The sequence below is a fragment of the Piliocolobus tephrosceles genome, chromosome 15 (genome assembly GCF_002776525.5).
Source record: "Piliocolobus tephrosceles isolate RC106 chromosome 15, ASM277652v3, whole genome shotgun sequence".
NCBI lineage: Eukaryota > Metazoa > Chordata > Mammalia > Primates > Cercopithecidae > Piliocolobus > Piliocolobus tephrosceles.
Window position 1 is genome coordinate 103,529,782 of NC_045448.1, and position 17,813 is coordinate 103,547,594.

The window sequence follows — 17,813 nt, forward strand, 5'->3', positions numbered from 1 at the left end:
GCACTCCCCACCCGTGGCAAGCTGCTTGCAGTTGCTCATAACCCCAGTTATGAACTCAGTCCCTCATTCAATGAACACTTAGGCACATGGCAAATGTTCAGGGCTGGGGATATGATGTCTGCCTTAAGAGCTCAGCACGGTCCAGCTCATCAGACAACACCGCATCTATGAACAAATCAGAAAGTAACCCAGGAAGCTAACCTTCAAAAAGTCAAAAAAGAAAAAAAAAAAAAAAAAAAGCCCAAACAGGAAACACAGATTATGCCTACTTTTGGTCTCTCATTTGGTTCTGCCTCAGCCATACTCTTTCCCCATTCTGTCCAAGGCACGTGACTCATGCCCCTTGCATCTCTCCGGCAAGGTTTTCATTCCACAAGCTCCCGTGAGCCCTTGGCCTCCATCGTATGCACGTCTGTCTTGCTTATGTTCCTTGCCTGTGTCAATTCTAGACACTAAAATGTGCTGGTGTTGCCACTACTGAAAAATTCTCATTATTATTGTTACTTTGTTTTTGAGACAGGTCTCACTCTGTCACCCTGGCTGAGGTGCAGTGGCGTGATCTCGGCTCACTGCAACCCCCTGCTCCCAGGCTCAAGCGGTTTTCCCACGTCAGCCTCTCAAGTAGCTGGGACTACAGGCACACGCCACCACACCTGACCAATTTTTGGATTTTTCGTAGAGCCAGGGTGTTGCTGTGTTACCTAGGCTGGTCTTGGACTCCTGACCTCAAGTGATCCACCCACCTCAGTCTCCCAAAGTGCTGAGATTACAGACGTGAGCCACTATGCCTGCCAGTTCTCATCTTAAAATCACTTTGCTTGGAGCTATTTTATTCTCTTTTTTTCCTCTGCCAATTTGGTAAAGAAAGTTCTAGGCTATGTCATCAGAAACTGCTGTACAAAAATCTACCACACGAGCTTCTGTTACATCTGAGATGCTGGCAGTGTGAAGGAAACAGAGAGAGACTTGAAGCCCCACAGCCTGAGAAGTGGGAAGGAATTCTGGCTGCTCTTGTCCCCCTTACAATGGCTCTCCAATCCCCAGTCACACAAGGGGCATGGGATGGGACCCTGGCAGGCCAGCCTGTGCTTGGTGTGACACCAAGAGGCGTATTGCTGCCGGGGTCCCCAGCCTCCTGCCCTCTGCTACCCTGTGTCCCAATCTCCAGGAAGAAGAGCCGCTCCTTCCTCGAGGACTGACCACCACCTCTCAGCTCCTCATTCTCCCTTTCGGAGCCCCACACCCTGAAAACATCCATCTTTACTGTGTCCTGTATAGGATTCTGAGGAGTGGTTAAGGACCAAGCTCTGGAGCCAAAGTGCCTGAGTTCAAAACCCAGCTCTTCACTGGCTGGCTGTGGAACCTTGGGTACATTGTTTAATCTCTCTGTGCCTCAGTTTCATCATCTGTGAACTGGGTAACTACATACTTCATAGGATCCATAAGGATAAAGAGAGCAAACATAATACAGCCTCGCTCGGGGCCGGGCACGGTTCTATGCGCCTACACATACCAACGCATGTGAGTGACTCTTAATGGGTGCCTGCTACACCGTAAGTGCTCAGTGTTAGTCACCCAAGGTTTAATGGGTGAAATCTCTCAACAAAATTGCAAACTCCAAAGGAAAGACAACCTCACAAGTTTTGAAATGTTGCCTCACGTGTGGGAAGGACCTGGGCTCACAAGGAGTGATATTTAATCATTAAGTGTGCATCTAAGTAAACCAAACCAAAATCAGAATTCCTAAAGTATGACCCAAATCCTGGGCACCAGAAAGACACCAGAGCAGAGTGGTGACCAAGCTGGGTTCTGCAGTCAGCTGCCCCCATGGTAAGCCCCGCTCTGTCCCTCACTGCCTGGGCCACTGGGGCTTCCTCGCCATAGTGCAAGTCACGGAGGTCTGACTCCCAGATCCGCTCCTCCGCCCAACCAGCTGTATGCTGACTGCACCAGGGAAATGTCCATCCTTAGCAGCCTTTGCCTACCCACTTGCAAAGGAGGATCTTGGTGAAAACTGGACAATGAAAGCTAAAAGTAAATTGCAGTTAAATGTGTGGACTGCCCAGCCCAGGCTCACCTGCACCAGGGAGTTGAGGGCTGACTCCCTGTGTTTGGGCATGGGTATATACGCAGACTCTTAAGTTTGCATTCGAGTGGGTCCAGCATTGATAAATCAGAGTCGGGTCATTTCTGGCCCTTGTAGAGTTAGAAAATAACTTATGAAAGTGGTCCTAAATTATTCCGTAATTTCAGGTCAGAAGAATTTGCCTCTTACTTTCTAAGTCCTGTCCGCCATGTACAGCAACTGGGTCATCAGATAATTACAAGAGCGTAAAGCAGAACAGTGCAAATCCTGTTTACCCAAACAGTTCTGGCTCCTGTCTCTCATTCCCAGCTCAATAAGCAGGCCACGTGTGGTTGCTTGCAGTCAGTGCCTACCACTGCCGAACCCTTGCCATTCAGTATAAAACACAAGCACCCTCCAAAGAAGTACCCCAGCTCTTCTGTCCTTAGACACGCTCAGATCAGCCCAGCTTCTCTGGGGTGATGATGGGGGTCATTTCTGTGTTAATGGTGGCAGCCCTATCACTGGCCTCCTGGCTGGAGATGAAAATCAAGGTGCAGCTGCACCCCCAGCTTCCTCCTTCAGGCTGAGTGAGGATGAGCCTCTTCTGACGGCTATCAAGAAGAGAGAGCCCCCCTGCTCCCCGCCACCAGCCTGATGCACCCTTGTTTTAGGAAATGGGCTGGAACACAAAGGGGAGACAGATTAGGTTAGATGAGGGCCTAATGGGAAGGCATCTGCTTAGCAACATAAAAAGTGCTTTTGTGGGCCACGGCTCAGTGAATGCAAAGAAAAATGTAGGCAGCGCTTCGATCTGCACACAGCATCGTTTGCAGAAACGGTGGGACGAGGGAGTGGCTTCCAGGGAAAGGTACGGCCCAGGATGATGCGGGCCCTGGGCCACCAGCAGGGCAGGGCTCATCACCCTAAGGCAGATGGAAGCTGCCCATGGAACAAGGCCTCACTGCTCCCTGGGCAGGCGCAGCTAAGGAGAGGGAACCATGGTCCTCCAGCATCATCCTGGCCCAAGCTTTCCCCTTTTCGTCACATAAACTGACCGCCCATCCACGGATGAGCAGGTGCGGGGGGCGCTGGGGAAGGTTTGGGCTGGGCTCATTGGGAGGAGAGAGGACAGAAGAGAGAGGACGTTTTGTTCTTGTCCATCACACTTGCTGCTCCTGGTACAGCTGTCATTCTCACTCAGGATCTGTAGGAACAGGCAATGGTGTGGCAGGAGATGGAAGCCTGGTCAAATGCCCATGAAGGAGCCTCAAAGGCGGCTCCTCCACCAGCCAGGTACAGACCCGCGAGTCACTGAGTCAGGGCTTACCAGAGAGCCAGCAAGGCTTATGAAGAGAGGAGGGAGGGAGGGAGGACAAACGCAGAGGGAGGAAGGAAGAAGAAGGGAGGGAAAGGAGGGAAAGAGTGGGGAGGGACATCTGTCAGGGCCTGTGACCATACCACAGCCCCTTGTGCCATCCTGGAGCGTCCATCGTGCACTCCTGGAACGCAAAGCCGACCCTCTCCAGGTCCACCCAGACACTCCTCACTCCCCAAGGCCTTCCAAGACGTCAGTCTTCCCAGAGCAGTTCAACCGCCAGGAACCAGCCGTGCTGCCGAACCCTTACCACCACCAAGTGCTGCTACCCACCTGCAACCTCAGACATGTGCCAAGTAAGCCCCAAACCATGTTTCAACCCAAGTTATCTGTTGTCCTCTCCCTTGATCAGCTGTCCGGTGACCCTGGATGTCTGTCAGCCTCCATGATGGCTCTGAGCTCCACTAACAGTGCTGTGACTCTCTCATCAGTCCCCATTTCTGACCCCGGAAAAGAATCTGGAGCCACAACTCCCACTCCAGCCCTTGCCTGTTCCAGGATGGCACACGCCTGCATCTGCCCTTTTCCCAGAAGGCTCCTGGGACCTTGACCTCGGCCTGGTCCTGTCCCCAAAACTCAGTAGTCCTTTACTGTCCACCCCCTTCTCACCTGCAGCCCCCTGACACCTGCACCACCTCCCATCCGAGATCTAATGATTCTCAACAGAAACATGATAACATGAACCGGCAAAGGCCATTGGAGCAGAAACTCACCGGTAAATGCCCAAGGAGAGGCGTGATACTGTCAGAGACATAGATGATGCTGCCGTCTGTTGTCACCGCGATAATGAAGCCATCTAATGCCTGTGGAAAACGCAACATTTGAAAGCTCCTTAGCAATGCTTTTAGGGAGGAGCATGTCACCGAAGCAGAGGACACTATTTCAGGACACTGGCTTTGTCTGATAATCCTCAGAATATTTCCACGAATAACCTCACGGCACTTCTTGGCCTTCCACGGAGGACAGCTTCTTACAGAGAATGTGTCTGGCCCAGGAAAAGCATTTGCAAAAGCACTACAGGATCAGTGAAAAATGTGAGCTAGTGGCATAATAAAATAACATTTAGCCATGGAAATTCCCTAAGAAGGTTTAATGATAAGCACATTATTAGCCTGATTCAGAAATACCACCATTGCCATTAGAAAACATCAGCCATAGCTGATGGTTCCCATCTCCCTACCCCTGCCATCACTGAGTTCAATGGTAAACATCTGCCCTGATAAAGATATCAGACCTAACAGATGCATGAAAAACAGAAAGTGTGCCTGTTGGCCGAGGTGGGCCTCTGCTCACATTCATTGCCACAAGAGAAATGCCCACTGAAGGAACTGCTTGTAAAGAACATTCACATCATTCTACAGGGCTGGGTGGGTGTGGGGGTTGCGTAACTCAACTGGATCCATAAGCATTTCAGAATGTCTGAAAAATTCATGCATTTGCAAGTCTCTACTGAGTGCCTACTCTATGCTGGGTACACTGTCCTGGGTGCTTGTGATATAACAGGTTGAAGGGGGGCAATGCTTTCTCATAAAGCAGACACTTTTGCTCGTGTTTTTTTTTTGAGATGGAGTCTCACTGTCGCCCAGGCTGGAGTGCAGTGGGGCGATCTTAGCTCACTGCAACCTCCGCTTCCCAGGTTCAAGCGCTTCTCCTGCCTCAGCCTCCCAAGTAGCTGGCATTACAGGCACACGCCACCATGCCCAGCTAATTTTTGTATTTTTAGTACAGAGAGGGTTTCACCACGTTGGCCTGGCTGGTCTTGAACTCCTGTCCTCAAGAGATCCGCCTGCCTCAGCCTCCCAAAGTGCTGGGATGACAGGTGTGAGCCACTGTGCCCGGCCACTTTTGCTGGTTTTAGATTATTTATTGGGATTTATTCTGGTGTGGGTGCTTGTACTGCTTTCATAAGATGTATCTGAAAGTTGATTTCTAAAACAAAGATGACATAATTCAGCAGAGAATAGGATCATAGTGGCACCTGGCTGTCTAGGTGAAGGAGAGGAGTGCCAGTGAAGGGGAGGAGACTAGAAATGAAGCCTACCTCTCCAGAAAGCAAGTCTTTAAGGGAATACTAGGCCCAGGGAGACTTTCAGTGAAAACCTGTCACTCGATTCACTGACTTTTTCTTTGAAAGACCATCTTTCCCGAATCTGGAAATTTTTCCGCTTAGGAAAAAAAGTGAAATATGTGCTTAGAAAGCTCTGGAAGCATGTTGCATGCACTCAACTAGATGGTCACATGATGTCTGAGAATCTGCGTGGACGAAAGGGCACTCATTCTTTCACGTGAGGAGGGTGTGGCTAAGTGCATGGCAGCAGGAACCCGGAAGAGGCCAGGAGCAGTGTGTGAAGGGTACCTTTGTAGCCTATGCCGAAATGGGAAAGAGTTCTTTTCACCAGGAAAGTTAACACTAGACTCATGTATTATTTTACACTGACAGCTGGCAGGATTGAGACTGAAGAACAGATTCAAGTACGTTTCTTAAATGGACCTCATCCTCTTGGATGACATCAGTGGTTCCCAACTGGGGGTAATTTTGGTAACGTCTGGAGGCATTTTCGGTTGTCACCACTGGAGTGGGCGGTGTTGGCATCTAGTGCTGCCAAACATCCTGTAATACGCAGGACAGCCCCCACGACGAAGAACTACCAGGTCCAAAATCACCATAGGGCAAGATTGAGAAATGCTGGGTTAGATTTGTGAGTTACGGTAAACGAAGAAGTACATCCCAGTTAACTTTTCCTTCCCAAGTATTTTTCTAAAAATGTTTTAAAGTCATCTTGGCAGCCCTCTAGGAGGTGAATTTTTTTAAGCGCTAAGGGTACTGTTGATGACATCAGTGAGACTTTTCTGGAAAAAGCAGATTGGAAAGCTGGGTAAAGCCAGGGCAGCGCAAATGGTCTTGCACAGTGAGCCCATGTCCCTCCTGAATGTCTAAAGCAAGCGAGTGCTAAAAAGCTGAAGGTATTTATAGACGGAAGATAACTTTCATCAGCTCACTGGCATTTCCATCAACTCTATGAGAGCTGCACTGAGTCACTGCTTCGAGAAAGCTTGCTATGGTTCTGGAAGTCCCATCAGTAGCATCTGAAAGGGATTCAACAGCAAGAGACTGCAAAGTGCTGTGCCCCTCTCCATGGAAGGGCGATTTTGACTGGGGTGTTTCCAAAGGAGCCATAATGGCTCAGAATTTTATACCCGCCACACACTAGAGGGAAATGAAACCTTCCCTTTCTGCTAATTCCTGAATCAGTTGGAACATTTCTTGTGTTCTCTGGGACAACCTCTGGGCTAAGAGAAGAGATTGCTTTTCTGATTAAAATTCAGAAGTTTCCACAAGCTCCCTATTCCCCGGGCCACAGGCACTTTGTCTTCTCTTGAGTGAAATTGTTCCAATGCTGGTAGCCACAGTCTTTGCCAGCTGATACTTTACCAGCTCAGCTGGTCTGCAGCCAGGTCAGTTTTGTTTTTTCAAACTTCACAGCTATGTGAGTCTCCCTGGAGGCTGGTTTTGTGCCTCTTTGAGAGAAGACGGAAGAAGACGGGAGTCACATCTGGAGGGCATTAGCAGTTCCCTAAAGACATGATGGGTTCTCTCCTGGGCTCTGTCCTCATTTTAAAAAGGGAACATCCTGGCCACTAAGACATGGCACCTGGATTCTTCACAGTCTCTGAAATGGCTCTGAAAAAAACAGAGGGAGGTGCAGCTGGAGAGAGACCCATGCTATGGGAAGGTTGCACTGGACAATGATGACATCACCCTGGAGGCTCTCCATCTCCCCCAACCACAGCTGGGGCTCAGGCCATCAGGAAGGAGATGCTAGAAGGCTCCAGTCACTCAGCACTAGGTCTGTGTCTACTGAAGAGCAACAGGTTGGAAGAGAAGCCTGACACAGTCAGGGTCAGCAGTACTAGTTGGTGGACTTCCCAGACCACTCACAGTTGCCATTCACCCAGAAGGCCTGCTGGTTGTGCAGCTTGATTTCAGATCCAATTCATTCATCTAGCATGATTTCCTTTCCACCGGCTTCTAGGAGTCTACACCGGGAGCAAGGGAAAGTGCATAAAGACTATACAAATATCAATCTTCCTTGTCTAGAAATTCCAGTCTCCTGAATCTCAGTCCTGTCTTCTAGCCCCGAAATTTATTCATTTTTAACTTTACAAAAGCCCTATTTCCTCAAATACTTTTGATAGTTTGAAACTCACTGGGAAAAAAAAAAAAAGGTTGTGCTACAGGCTCTTAAAAAAAGGCTGCTGCTATAGGGTTATGTGTTTTAACTATTTTTCCATAAGAATTAAAAGATAAATCGATTTATGTAAATTAGCATAATGATACATTAATTCAACATTTCACAAGCTGCTTTAAATTTAACATACTTAAAAATGCATTGCTTCTGCAGAAAGTTCTGTATTTTCTTTAAATATAGTTCACATGTAGATTTAAGTATCTTTCATCTTATGCAAATGTTCATTAATGCGTTTACATTTCATAATATTTGGACATCTTCATTCTGGCATTTTCTTACTCCAGTATCTTCTGTTTTCTGCAAGTTAATCTATGTAAATTGAAGTTTACATCAGTCTTATATAGGCACATAAGATATGAGAGAGAAAGATTTATCCCCAGAAGCCACTCTCCAAACACCCTGCCAGGAACCACTGGTCACAGCCAGCGGCTAACTTCCCTTTGCTGAGCACATCTGTCCCAGTTCACCTCTTCTTGGTGGCAGGCCTGGACACGCCACGCCTGGAGCTTTTTCTGCCTCACTGCCACATCCATATACTCCGAAACTTATCCCCAGGTGAGAAGCCACAGCACCTTGGCAGTTGTTTCTGTAGAGGCTTATGCTCATCTGTACTGAGGAGTTTCACCCATAATCAAAGATATGATGTTGAGATCAGCCAGGTTTTCACAAATACAGCCTATAGATGAGTATGGGGCCTCTGACCCAGAGGGAAGAAAATGAGCACCTCACTCAGCACAGAAAGGGTGTGAGCCAGACGGGGAGGCACGGGGTCCCTGTGGCTAACATCTGTATGCCATGTGGATGAATACGAGTTCAAGTTCAAAGCATATCTTTAAAAGACAACTTTTAATTTCAAAACGTGTTTCTACCAAGAGAAAATGTATAATCATAGCAGTCTAAAGAGAAGACTCTCTGAGTCAAATGACAGTGCCAGCTTTTTCATCTTCCCGCTGTCCTTCTCCTCTCTCTACCTACCTCGAACCCACCCTTCCTGGCTCCCCAGCAAGGTGTCCTCTGGTTGTGATACCATCGAGGGGCTCATCCTGTGGTCACTGTGTTGAAAGCACGTGACCACATTCAATTTTGGGACTCTTGTTGACATGGCCCACAGGCAACAGCAGGCAGAGAGCCTCAGGGAGGGTATCTGTTTCAAAGCCAAGCCTTCCCTGGATCAAGAACCGTAGTTTCCTTTGGGCACAGGGGCTTATCTGCAACAAGTAGCTACATTTTAACTGGCAACTGTTTAAGCGATTTTGAAAGTGCATTTCACCTCCAACATCAGCTGGGTGAATTCTTCATTACTGAGGAATGAAGGCTTCCAGTCTTGCTGAATGTCACAGATTTCCGTTTGCGCTGAGACTTCTAAAAAAGAGACACAAATAAGCCTTTATAGTCAATGGCACCTAGAAATTGGAATTAACAGATGAAGCACATGTTACTTCTGTGGAATTTTGTGTAAACTTCTGTGTAGTTTAATTTAAGAAGCCAGCATAAGGAAATATGTTACCCTGATTTCCAAGGACTGGGAGCTTTGAATGTTCTCACCTCCCTTAATGAGGCTTTAGGGAGGATCATCCTCCACTTTCTCTATGGCTGGGGTGCCTGCGCTTGCAGGTGGTACCACGGCCCTGAATGTCTACATGACGAACTCCATCGTCTACAGTTGGAATTAGGTAGTTGCCACCTACGAAGGCAACAGGAACAAGCACTGGGATGGTGTGACACCTTCCTAAGTGGCTTCTTCATGGTCCAGGTGAAGCAAAACACTTCACAGACCTGGGATTTTAAAAATTCCAGATACATCTTAGGCATGTGGAAAATAACCCACTGTGTTATACAGAACGTGCCATATTTTTCCTCATTTCCGTTATTGAAATACAGCACGCTGTACCCATACACAGAATGTACTCTTCTCAAAACTTTTTGGGGTTAATCTACAGTTTATCCATTTCATGCAACTGCCTTGTACTGAAGACAATTATGCGCATTTATAAATTCAAAGAGTCATCGGCCTATAAGGGGTTCCTTAAATATTTTAGCTCTTCTGCACTTTTAAAGAATGTTTTGTTCTATTATTATTTCTGATAAGATAATTACAGGTAGCTCAAATGCAATATCAAATATGTTTGTTTTTCCTTCTGTTTATCCTCCATCTTAAACCAACATTTTGCTCCATTTCATGTAGTAATAGGTATCTTCAGAGACTATTTCCTGGGTGCTAAAGAACATAAGACTCATATCTCAGAGAATAAAACTAACCTGTTTAACAACTTCCTGGAGAATGCAAATGGTCCAGGCAGATAATTCATCAACTTTAAGCCAGGAGAAAGATTTCAAGGCTCTCTCCTTTGTGGCTGTATTTTTGATAATCTCTCTTACATGGAGCATGAGGAATGCATTCTGCCATTTGAATGAATGAATCTGAGTGAATGCAGCAGCTACTCATGAACAAAGGATGTAAAGAACCGAGTTATGGCCGGGCGCAGTGGCTCACGCCTGTAATCCCAGCACTCTGGGAGGCCGAGACGGGCGAATCATGAGGTCAGGAGATCGAGACCATCCTGGCTAACATGGTGAAACCCCGTCTCTACTAAAAACACACAGAAAAAATTAGCCACGCGTGGTGGCGGGCGCCTGTAGTCCCAGCTCCTCGGGAGGCTGAGGCAGGAGACTGGCGGGAACCCGGGAGGCAGAGCTTGCAGTGAGCCGAGATCACGCCACTGCACTCCAGCTTGGGCGACAGAGCCAGACTCCGTCTCAAAAAAAAAAAAAAGAGCTGAGTTGTGCATGTGACCCTGTAAACCCCCACTTGTTCCGAAATCCAATGTTCCCAGCAGTGCTCGGCTCCACCAGGAAGGTTCCTTCCTTCAAGATGTCAGAAAGAACAAGTTGCTGCTGCTGTTATACAACGTTGGATTTTTGTCTTAGTGATTTTAAAGGGGCACAAGAGAGCCGCAGTGAGCCTTTGGTAATTGAACACTGGAAGAAACCCAGGAGAGGAAGCTGTGCTGGTGGTCAGGAAGCCAATGACACTGAGAGGGCCCCTGGAGGAAGGGCCGCACTGTGGGGACACACCCAGTGCCAGGTGTCTTACGCACATGGTAGAATGCAGCATGGGAAGCAGAGGCAGGTGCTACATGCACATCTTGGCCAGAATCCGTTCTGTGGTGCTGGCCGAGGCGAGGAAGAGAGGGTGCAACTCCCACCTCTTCAAACAAATGGTTGCCACAGTTTGGCCACTTAGAAAAGAGAGGGACTGAAGATGTGCTACAATATTAACTTCACAAACGCCTTTCCTCTTCTCCCCAATATGCACACTCAACTGTAAGACTCTTGACCACTAGGATCAAACTGTGGATTAATTGTTTATCTAACAGAGGGGTCTTTATGGCAGCCCAAATTTCATTTAGATAGAGATCCATTCAATGTAATGGTGAAGGAAAATGAAAGACCCACTTCTTTAACCTAAGTAATTTTTAGATCATTCTGTGTGACTGGGTATTTTGTCAACGCTAGCGTAATAACACTGAAAGCAACCATCTCATTCACTTTGTATTTCAACAATTGAATTAGACTCCTTGGAAGTGAAGGTTCAGTTCATAGCATATTAAAAAAATATGTTAGATACGATGTCTCAAATTGAGGAAAAAATGTTACACTGGGAAATAAAATTCAGTGTTACGGTCAAAGTGGTTTCCACATTTCCAGGGAAACAAAACCACCTGAGAGCCACTTTTGTAGGAAAACATTGTGATTAAGAGCCAACCCCCACAATTCTACTCCAGTATCACCTTTAGCCATTTCCTAGAGTGCTCAACTCCCGACTGTTCCTGGTATATCTGAATAATAAGCAGTATATGTTTGAGATGTATGTGGTCAAATAAAATCCTGGAAAATGGGGCAGAAATTCCACAGTTGTCCTGGGTAAATACTACCCTGTTCAACAGGGAAATTTCTCCTTGTTCTACAGCTCTCCCCACCTCACCTTCCATCCATGAAGACAGATACATTAAAGAGGTGTGAATGAGGAATGGGATTTAATATTAGGAGAAAATTTCATTAGGTCAGCTTGAGATTCACTCAGGAAGAGGCTAACGTGTAGGCCAGCCTGACCCTGTAGAACATTTAGATGGATGTAGATAAGGATGTCCAATAGCAGTCTGTCCTGCTATTTACAGACTTTAGGGATATCTCTCTTACAATAGCTACTGTTACAACATTTTGCTACAAAGCATCGTGATCAGATTCTCATTTTGATTTGTATTACTTGTACAGTCCAGGATTAAAATTTATTTCCCAAGCTGAGAAAACAACAATGCTGAAAGATTATTGGGGAAAGAGCTAAATAATTATAGCAACTACTTGGACTAATCATCTGTCCTTACTTATCATGTGGTCTGCCTTTAGCATGAAGGCAGGAAGCATGTTGAAATTCATAGTTCTTAACCCTCACTGCACGCCGGAATCACCTGGGGAGCTTTAAAAATGCTGATGCCTGGGCCTTACCTGACCACCTGCTGGTGAAAGGCTCTCCACCCTCTACAACAAACAGCCCTGATTTGCAGTGTTTGCCCCTTTCTGTGGTGTAAATATGCCTACCATGGCTGATCTCAAGCTACCAACTTTGGCAAAACTCCTGAAAATTGAACAATCTTCTCTTGCACGCTGGTATCCCAGTGTGGTCCCACCCCTAGAGATCGTGACATACTGGTCTGTGGGGGGTTACCTGGTAATATGTATTTTTCAAAAGCTCTTCAGGTGATTCAAATATGCACACAAGGTTGAGAACCAGTGGTCTAAATGGACACACTCAGGAACAGCTGTAGTGCAGCTGTGGTATAAACAGCCACAAGAAGCCCTGTAGATCACCTCTCGTGGAGGAGCCATAGAGGGTAGTGCTAAAAAGCTGGGCTCTAGAGACAGGCTGCTAGGTTTAGATTCCATGTTTTCCTGGCTGTCTGAGTTGGATGAGTGACTTGACCTTGTGTGCTTCATCTGTGCGATGGAACTAACTCGAAGTGCTCCCATGGGCCGGGCGTGGTGGCTCACGCCTGTGATCCCAGCACTTCGGGAGGCCAAGGTGGGCAGATCACTTGAGGCCAGGAATTCGAGACCAGTCTGGCCAAAGTGGCAAAACCCCGTCTCCACTAAAAATACAATAAATTAGCCAGATGTGGTGGCACGTGTCTGTAATCCCAGCTACCTGGGAAGCTAAGGCAGGAGAATTGCTTGAACCTGGGAGGCGGAGGTTGCGGTGAGCCAAAATTGCACCACTGCACTCCAGCCTGGGTGACAGACCAAGACTCTGTCTCAAAGTTACCAAATAAAAAAGAATAAAGCGCTGCCATGAAGAGGAGCTCTATGCTCTATGTAGAGGAGTTCCTGTATGCAGAGCTCTTAAGAATACTGTGCAGCTCACAGCAAGCCCTGCATAGATGCTTACGGTCAGTATTCTCTACTCTGTTGCAGATGTCTGCAGAGTTCATGTCCATTTGGATTGCAAGTAAAGTGATTGCTCTGCTTTTTTGCTTTAAACCAAGTTTTGCTCTAACAACTCTACTTCCTCAAAAAATGTACCATGAATTTTCTGCTTTCTTTTGAACACGAAATCAGAGACGGGTGAGATCCTGGCATGATCCTGGTTGTGTTTAAGCGGGTTGTGAGGACTAGACCTTCGTCTTATGAAAAAGGCGAGCTGAAGCAGGCTCTCCCGGTGTTTGGAGGCTGCATTTCTGCTGACCGATCCTTTCCAGGACTCAGATTTGACAATTCTGTAATTCCACAGTGGACAGAGCCCGGCATAAATGTCAGGCTGATGAACGTGATCCCAGCTGTCCTATTTAACAGCTGTCCTGCTTCTCAGTGGCACTGACCTAGTTTGAGTAATTTGCACAAAATATCTTGGCAATCAAACCAACCTGCTATTTCACTTGGCTAAATCATTATTTAGGAAATATAACCATTTTGATTGAATTATCAGGGCGATCCAATACTGCTGGAACACTTCATTCCAATCCTGCTTGATTGGTCTTCCCTGACTTTTAACAAAAGCAATTAACATGTTCTTTACTCCCTCCTGGGCAGCTTTGGAAAAAAATAATATGAGGACATATCATTACTGTCACATTTTTAATAGGTATATATGATCATCGAAGAAATAATAAAAGAATAAGAAGTATAATGAAACTTTCTGATGTCCCAGCCGCACCCTCTTTTATGAAATCATCTTGTCTAGGAAAATGTTCCGTGGAAGAGACACATCACTGCCTGCCTGGAAGAACTGTAATTATTTCCTCACTAAGTCTGACATTTCTGACTTATTATCTTTGGTGTCATGATTAAAGAGAAAAGAATTCTGCTCTTCCTGCTCGCTAATAGGTTCAGAGCCCTCTCCACTATTCTGTGACTTTCTGTAACATCCTGGGTGACTGGCAGGGTAGGTGCGATCACACTAACAGGTAAAAGGGTTTGAAGGAGAGGAAAAGGGAGAGAAAAAGATTTGAGAAAGATGTGAGTTCCAGGATGGGGTCAAGTGGCATATGCAGGCAATCATGTGATGGAATATTATACACTAATGAAAGGAACCAGCAACAGCACTGGAAGAATGGGAGGAATCTCTAAACATCATGTGCATAATTCATGGTTCCATCTGAATAAGGCCCCAACAGGCAAAACCAACCTATGATGGGGTTAGAAGTCAGCACAGAGGTTCCTTCTTTTGGGAAAGCAGAGGAAGACAGGAAGGGGCTTCTATTTCTTGACCTGAGTCATTGGTTCCCTGGCTGTGTCTGCTCTGTGATAATTAATTCAACTGTATAGTTATGATATGTATAGTCTCTGTATGTGTTACTTTTATAAAGTACTACAAAGTTAGAAAAAGAATGGAGTGCCAGGATAACTGGAAATCCACATGCAAGAGGATGAATTTTCACAGCCTACCTTACGACATCCACAAAAACAAACACAAAATGGATCAAATATCTATGCTTAACCTAGTTTAAAATTATAAACCTCTTGGAAGAAAACATAGATATAAATCCTTATTACCTTAGATTAGGCAATGGTTTCTTAGATAGGATGCCTCAAGCACAAGCAATCAAAAGAAAAAAAATAAATTGGACATTCACAATTAAAATTTAAAACCTTCGTGTGTCAAAGAGTATCACTTGAAAAGTAAAAAGACAATCCACAGAATGGGGCAAGATACTTTCAAATTCTATACCAGATAAGGGTCTAGTATCCAGAATATATGGAGAACTCTTACCACTCAAGCATAAAAAGAAAAATCAATGATTTAAAAACGGGCCATGGATTTGGACATTTCTCCAAAGAAGATACACAAATGGCCAATAAACACATGAAAAGATCATGAAAAGGAAAACAGCATTAGTCATTGGGAAATTCAAATCAAAGTCATATAAGATATCACTTCATACCCACTAGGGAGATGGTATTAATAGTTATAATAAAACAAGACAGTAACAAGTGTTGGCAAGGATGTGGAGAAATTGGAACCCTCATACATTGCTGCTGGGAATGTGAACTGGTACAAGCCACCTTGGAAAACAGTTTGGCAGTTCCTCAAACAGTTAAACACTACCATTTAATGCATCAATTCCCGTCCTAGGAATACAAACAAGAGAAGTGAAAATATATATCAACTTACAGATTTGTACATGAATGTTCACAGCAGCATCATTCATAATTTCCAAAAATTATAAACAACCCAAATATCCATCAACTGATGAATGGTTAATCAAAATATGGTATTAATATATCCATACAACGGAATACTGTTGGTCCATAAAATGGAATGAAGTACTCTCGCGTGCTAAAACACAGATGCTAAGTGAAAGAAGCCACATACAAAAGACCACATACCGTATGATTCTATTTGTATAAAATGCCTAGAATAGGGGAACTGATAGAGATAGAAAATAGATTAGTGGTTGGCAGGATCTGGAGGGAGGGGGAAGAACGGGAAATGATCGCTAATGGATACAGGGTTTCTTTTTCAGCGTGATGAAATTAGATAGTGGTGATGGTTACATCACCTTGTGAATATGCTAAAGATGCCTGCACTCTACACTTTAAAATGGTGAATTTTATGGGATGGAAATTATATCTCAATAAAAACACAATGAATGTGACATTAAGAAAATACATTCTTTTCACTGTATTTTTTCATGATGTAGCTCCAAAGACCAAAGAGTTCGAGGGCAGTGGCAGAGAGGGATGAAATGACCCACACAGTCTGATCCCACAGGAAGGCAGTACTCAGCCACTGCGTCTGTTCAGCATTAAATAAAAGAAACTTATGCCAGGGATTTTTGATCAAGATGTTGTCACTGTGAATGCCACACTGCTTCGGCTGGGTGCTGCCTGTGAGGTTGTTTTGGATTCTCTCATCTGGCTTATAATGCAATTGGGAGGTGTGTGCTCTCTCCCCACCTAGCCAGAGATGGGCTGATAGAGGGTGGAGTGCCTTTGAAGTGGGAAGCCCTCAACTGGTAAGGCTGGGCCTGGCTGGGGAGACAAAACCAGCCAGGCAGCCCAGATTGGTGAAGTCATCACCACACGGACAGGGCAGGGAAGAAGAAAAACAGAGAGAAGGGTGACCTTTACCATTGTGTTTCTGCAAAAATCCGATGACCTTTTCCAACACGGTGGTTTTGTCCATTTTCCGTGTGTTACCAGGCAGCATGGAACTGAGCTCTTTGATGAGAACATTGAACTGGTCCCGACGCTTCTTCTCAGACTTGTTTCGAGAAGCTCTGTAAACACAAAACGAGCAGGTTACTGGAACAATCCACGTCACAAAGGCTTTGCGATGAAACAGAAGCACTTTCTATTAGAGCACATTCTATTGTGATCATCTATCTTATCAAAACACTCTTTCAGGAAGGTCACACTGGCCACATTTCCGAGGCAGGAGGATAGAAAATGTTTTGCTAGACTCTTGGCCACAAAGACAGACTGCATTAATAATCAGTGAGTTCTGACTCAGCCGCAAAATCTTACACAGATTACCTCTGAGGTCGGATGCTGCTCACTCGGACTTCACAGAGCTTTCGCTTTCAGAGAGCAAAGGACACACTGCTGAGATGGCTGTGCTCAGAGAACCCTTCCTAAGACTCAAACCGTGTCCCCTTCAATCCAGAACACCCAGCCTGGTTCCGGGGCCCAAGGGGTGGCCAGGTGTCCCGTGTGCCACCAGCACCTATGTCCTGGCCCCTGCTCCAAAGAGCTCATCGCCCTGTTCAGGGAGGCAAGAGACACCCTGCCCACAACAGCCAGGGCTGTGCAGACCCAGGGCGGACATAGGACAGGTACTGCACATGGCTGTCAAGCTGCTAAGAGGAGATGAACCCTTTTTAAAATGACATGGAGGAAAGTTAAATGCATATTACTAAGTTGGAGAAGCCGGTCTGAAAAAGCTACACACTGTATGATAGCAAGTATATGACATTCTGGAAAATGCAAAACTACAGAGACAGCATAAAGCTCAGTGGTTGCTAGGGGTTAGAGAGGGAGGAAGAGAGGATTTTCAGGGCAGTGAATCCATTCTGTATGACACCGTACTGGTGGATATGTGTCATTACACATTTGTCTAGACTTGGAGAATGTACAACACAAGAGTGCACCTTGATGTTAACTCTGGGTGGTAACAATGTGTCAGTGTAAGCTTATCAGCTATAACTAATGCACCACTCTGGTGGGGGACGCTGACAATGGGGGAGGCTGAGTGTGTCTAGGGAGGGCCCAGAGGGATATGGGAACTCTGTGTCTTTCACTCAATTGGTCTGTGAGCCTAAAAATGCTCCAAAAAATAGTCTATTTTAAATAAGCGACACCCTGTGCTGCACACCTATAGGAGAGATCAAAGTGAAGCTGCTGCGTTTGAGGGGAGGGGCCTCCCCCAAGCCACCCAAGCACCTCTGAGGACCCTGAGATCCTCAGGAACTTGAGTAGGGAGTCGTGGCTCTCAGGGATGCTCTAATTAACAACCAACAAGGGGGCCAGGTGCGATGGCTCAAGCCTGTAATCCCAGCACTTTGGGAGGCCGAGACAGGCAGATCACGAGGTCAGGAGATCGAGACCATCCTGGCTAACCTGGTGA

General features: G+C 46.0%; 1 protein-coding gene across 5 annotated transcripts in view; it reads right to left on the reverse strand.

The window, feature by feature from the left end:
- Positions 1–17,813, reverse strand: part of NPAS2 (neuronal PAS domain protein 2) — a 183,954-nt gene that overhangs the window by 55,453 nt on the left and 110,688 nt on the right. For all 5 annotated transcript variants that reach the window (XR_002731472.1, XR_002731471.1, XM_023211375.1 and 2 more), the window contains exons 3-5: positions 16,319–16,467; positions 8,964–9,055; positions 4,157–4,246 (exon numbers count right to left, since the gene is read on the reverse strand). Coding sequence is in view for 3 of the 5 variants with exons in the window: in XM_023211375.1 (XP_023067143.1) it covers positions 4,157–4,246; positions 8,964–9,055; positions 16,319–16,467 (331 nt within the window). In the remaining 2 variants the exon portion in view is untranslated. The remainder of the gene's footprint in view (positions 1–4,156; positions 4,247–8,963; positions 9,056–16,318; positions 16,468–17,813) is intronic.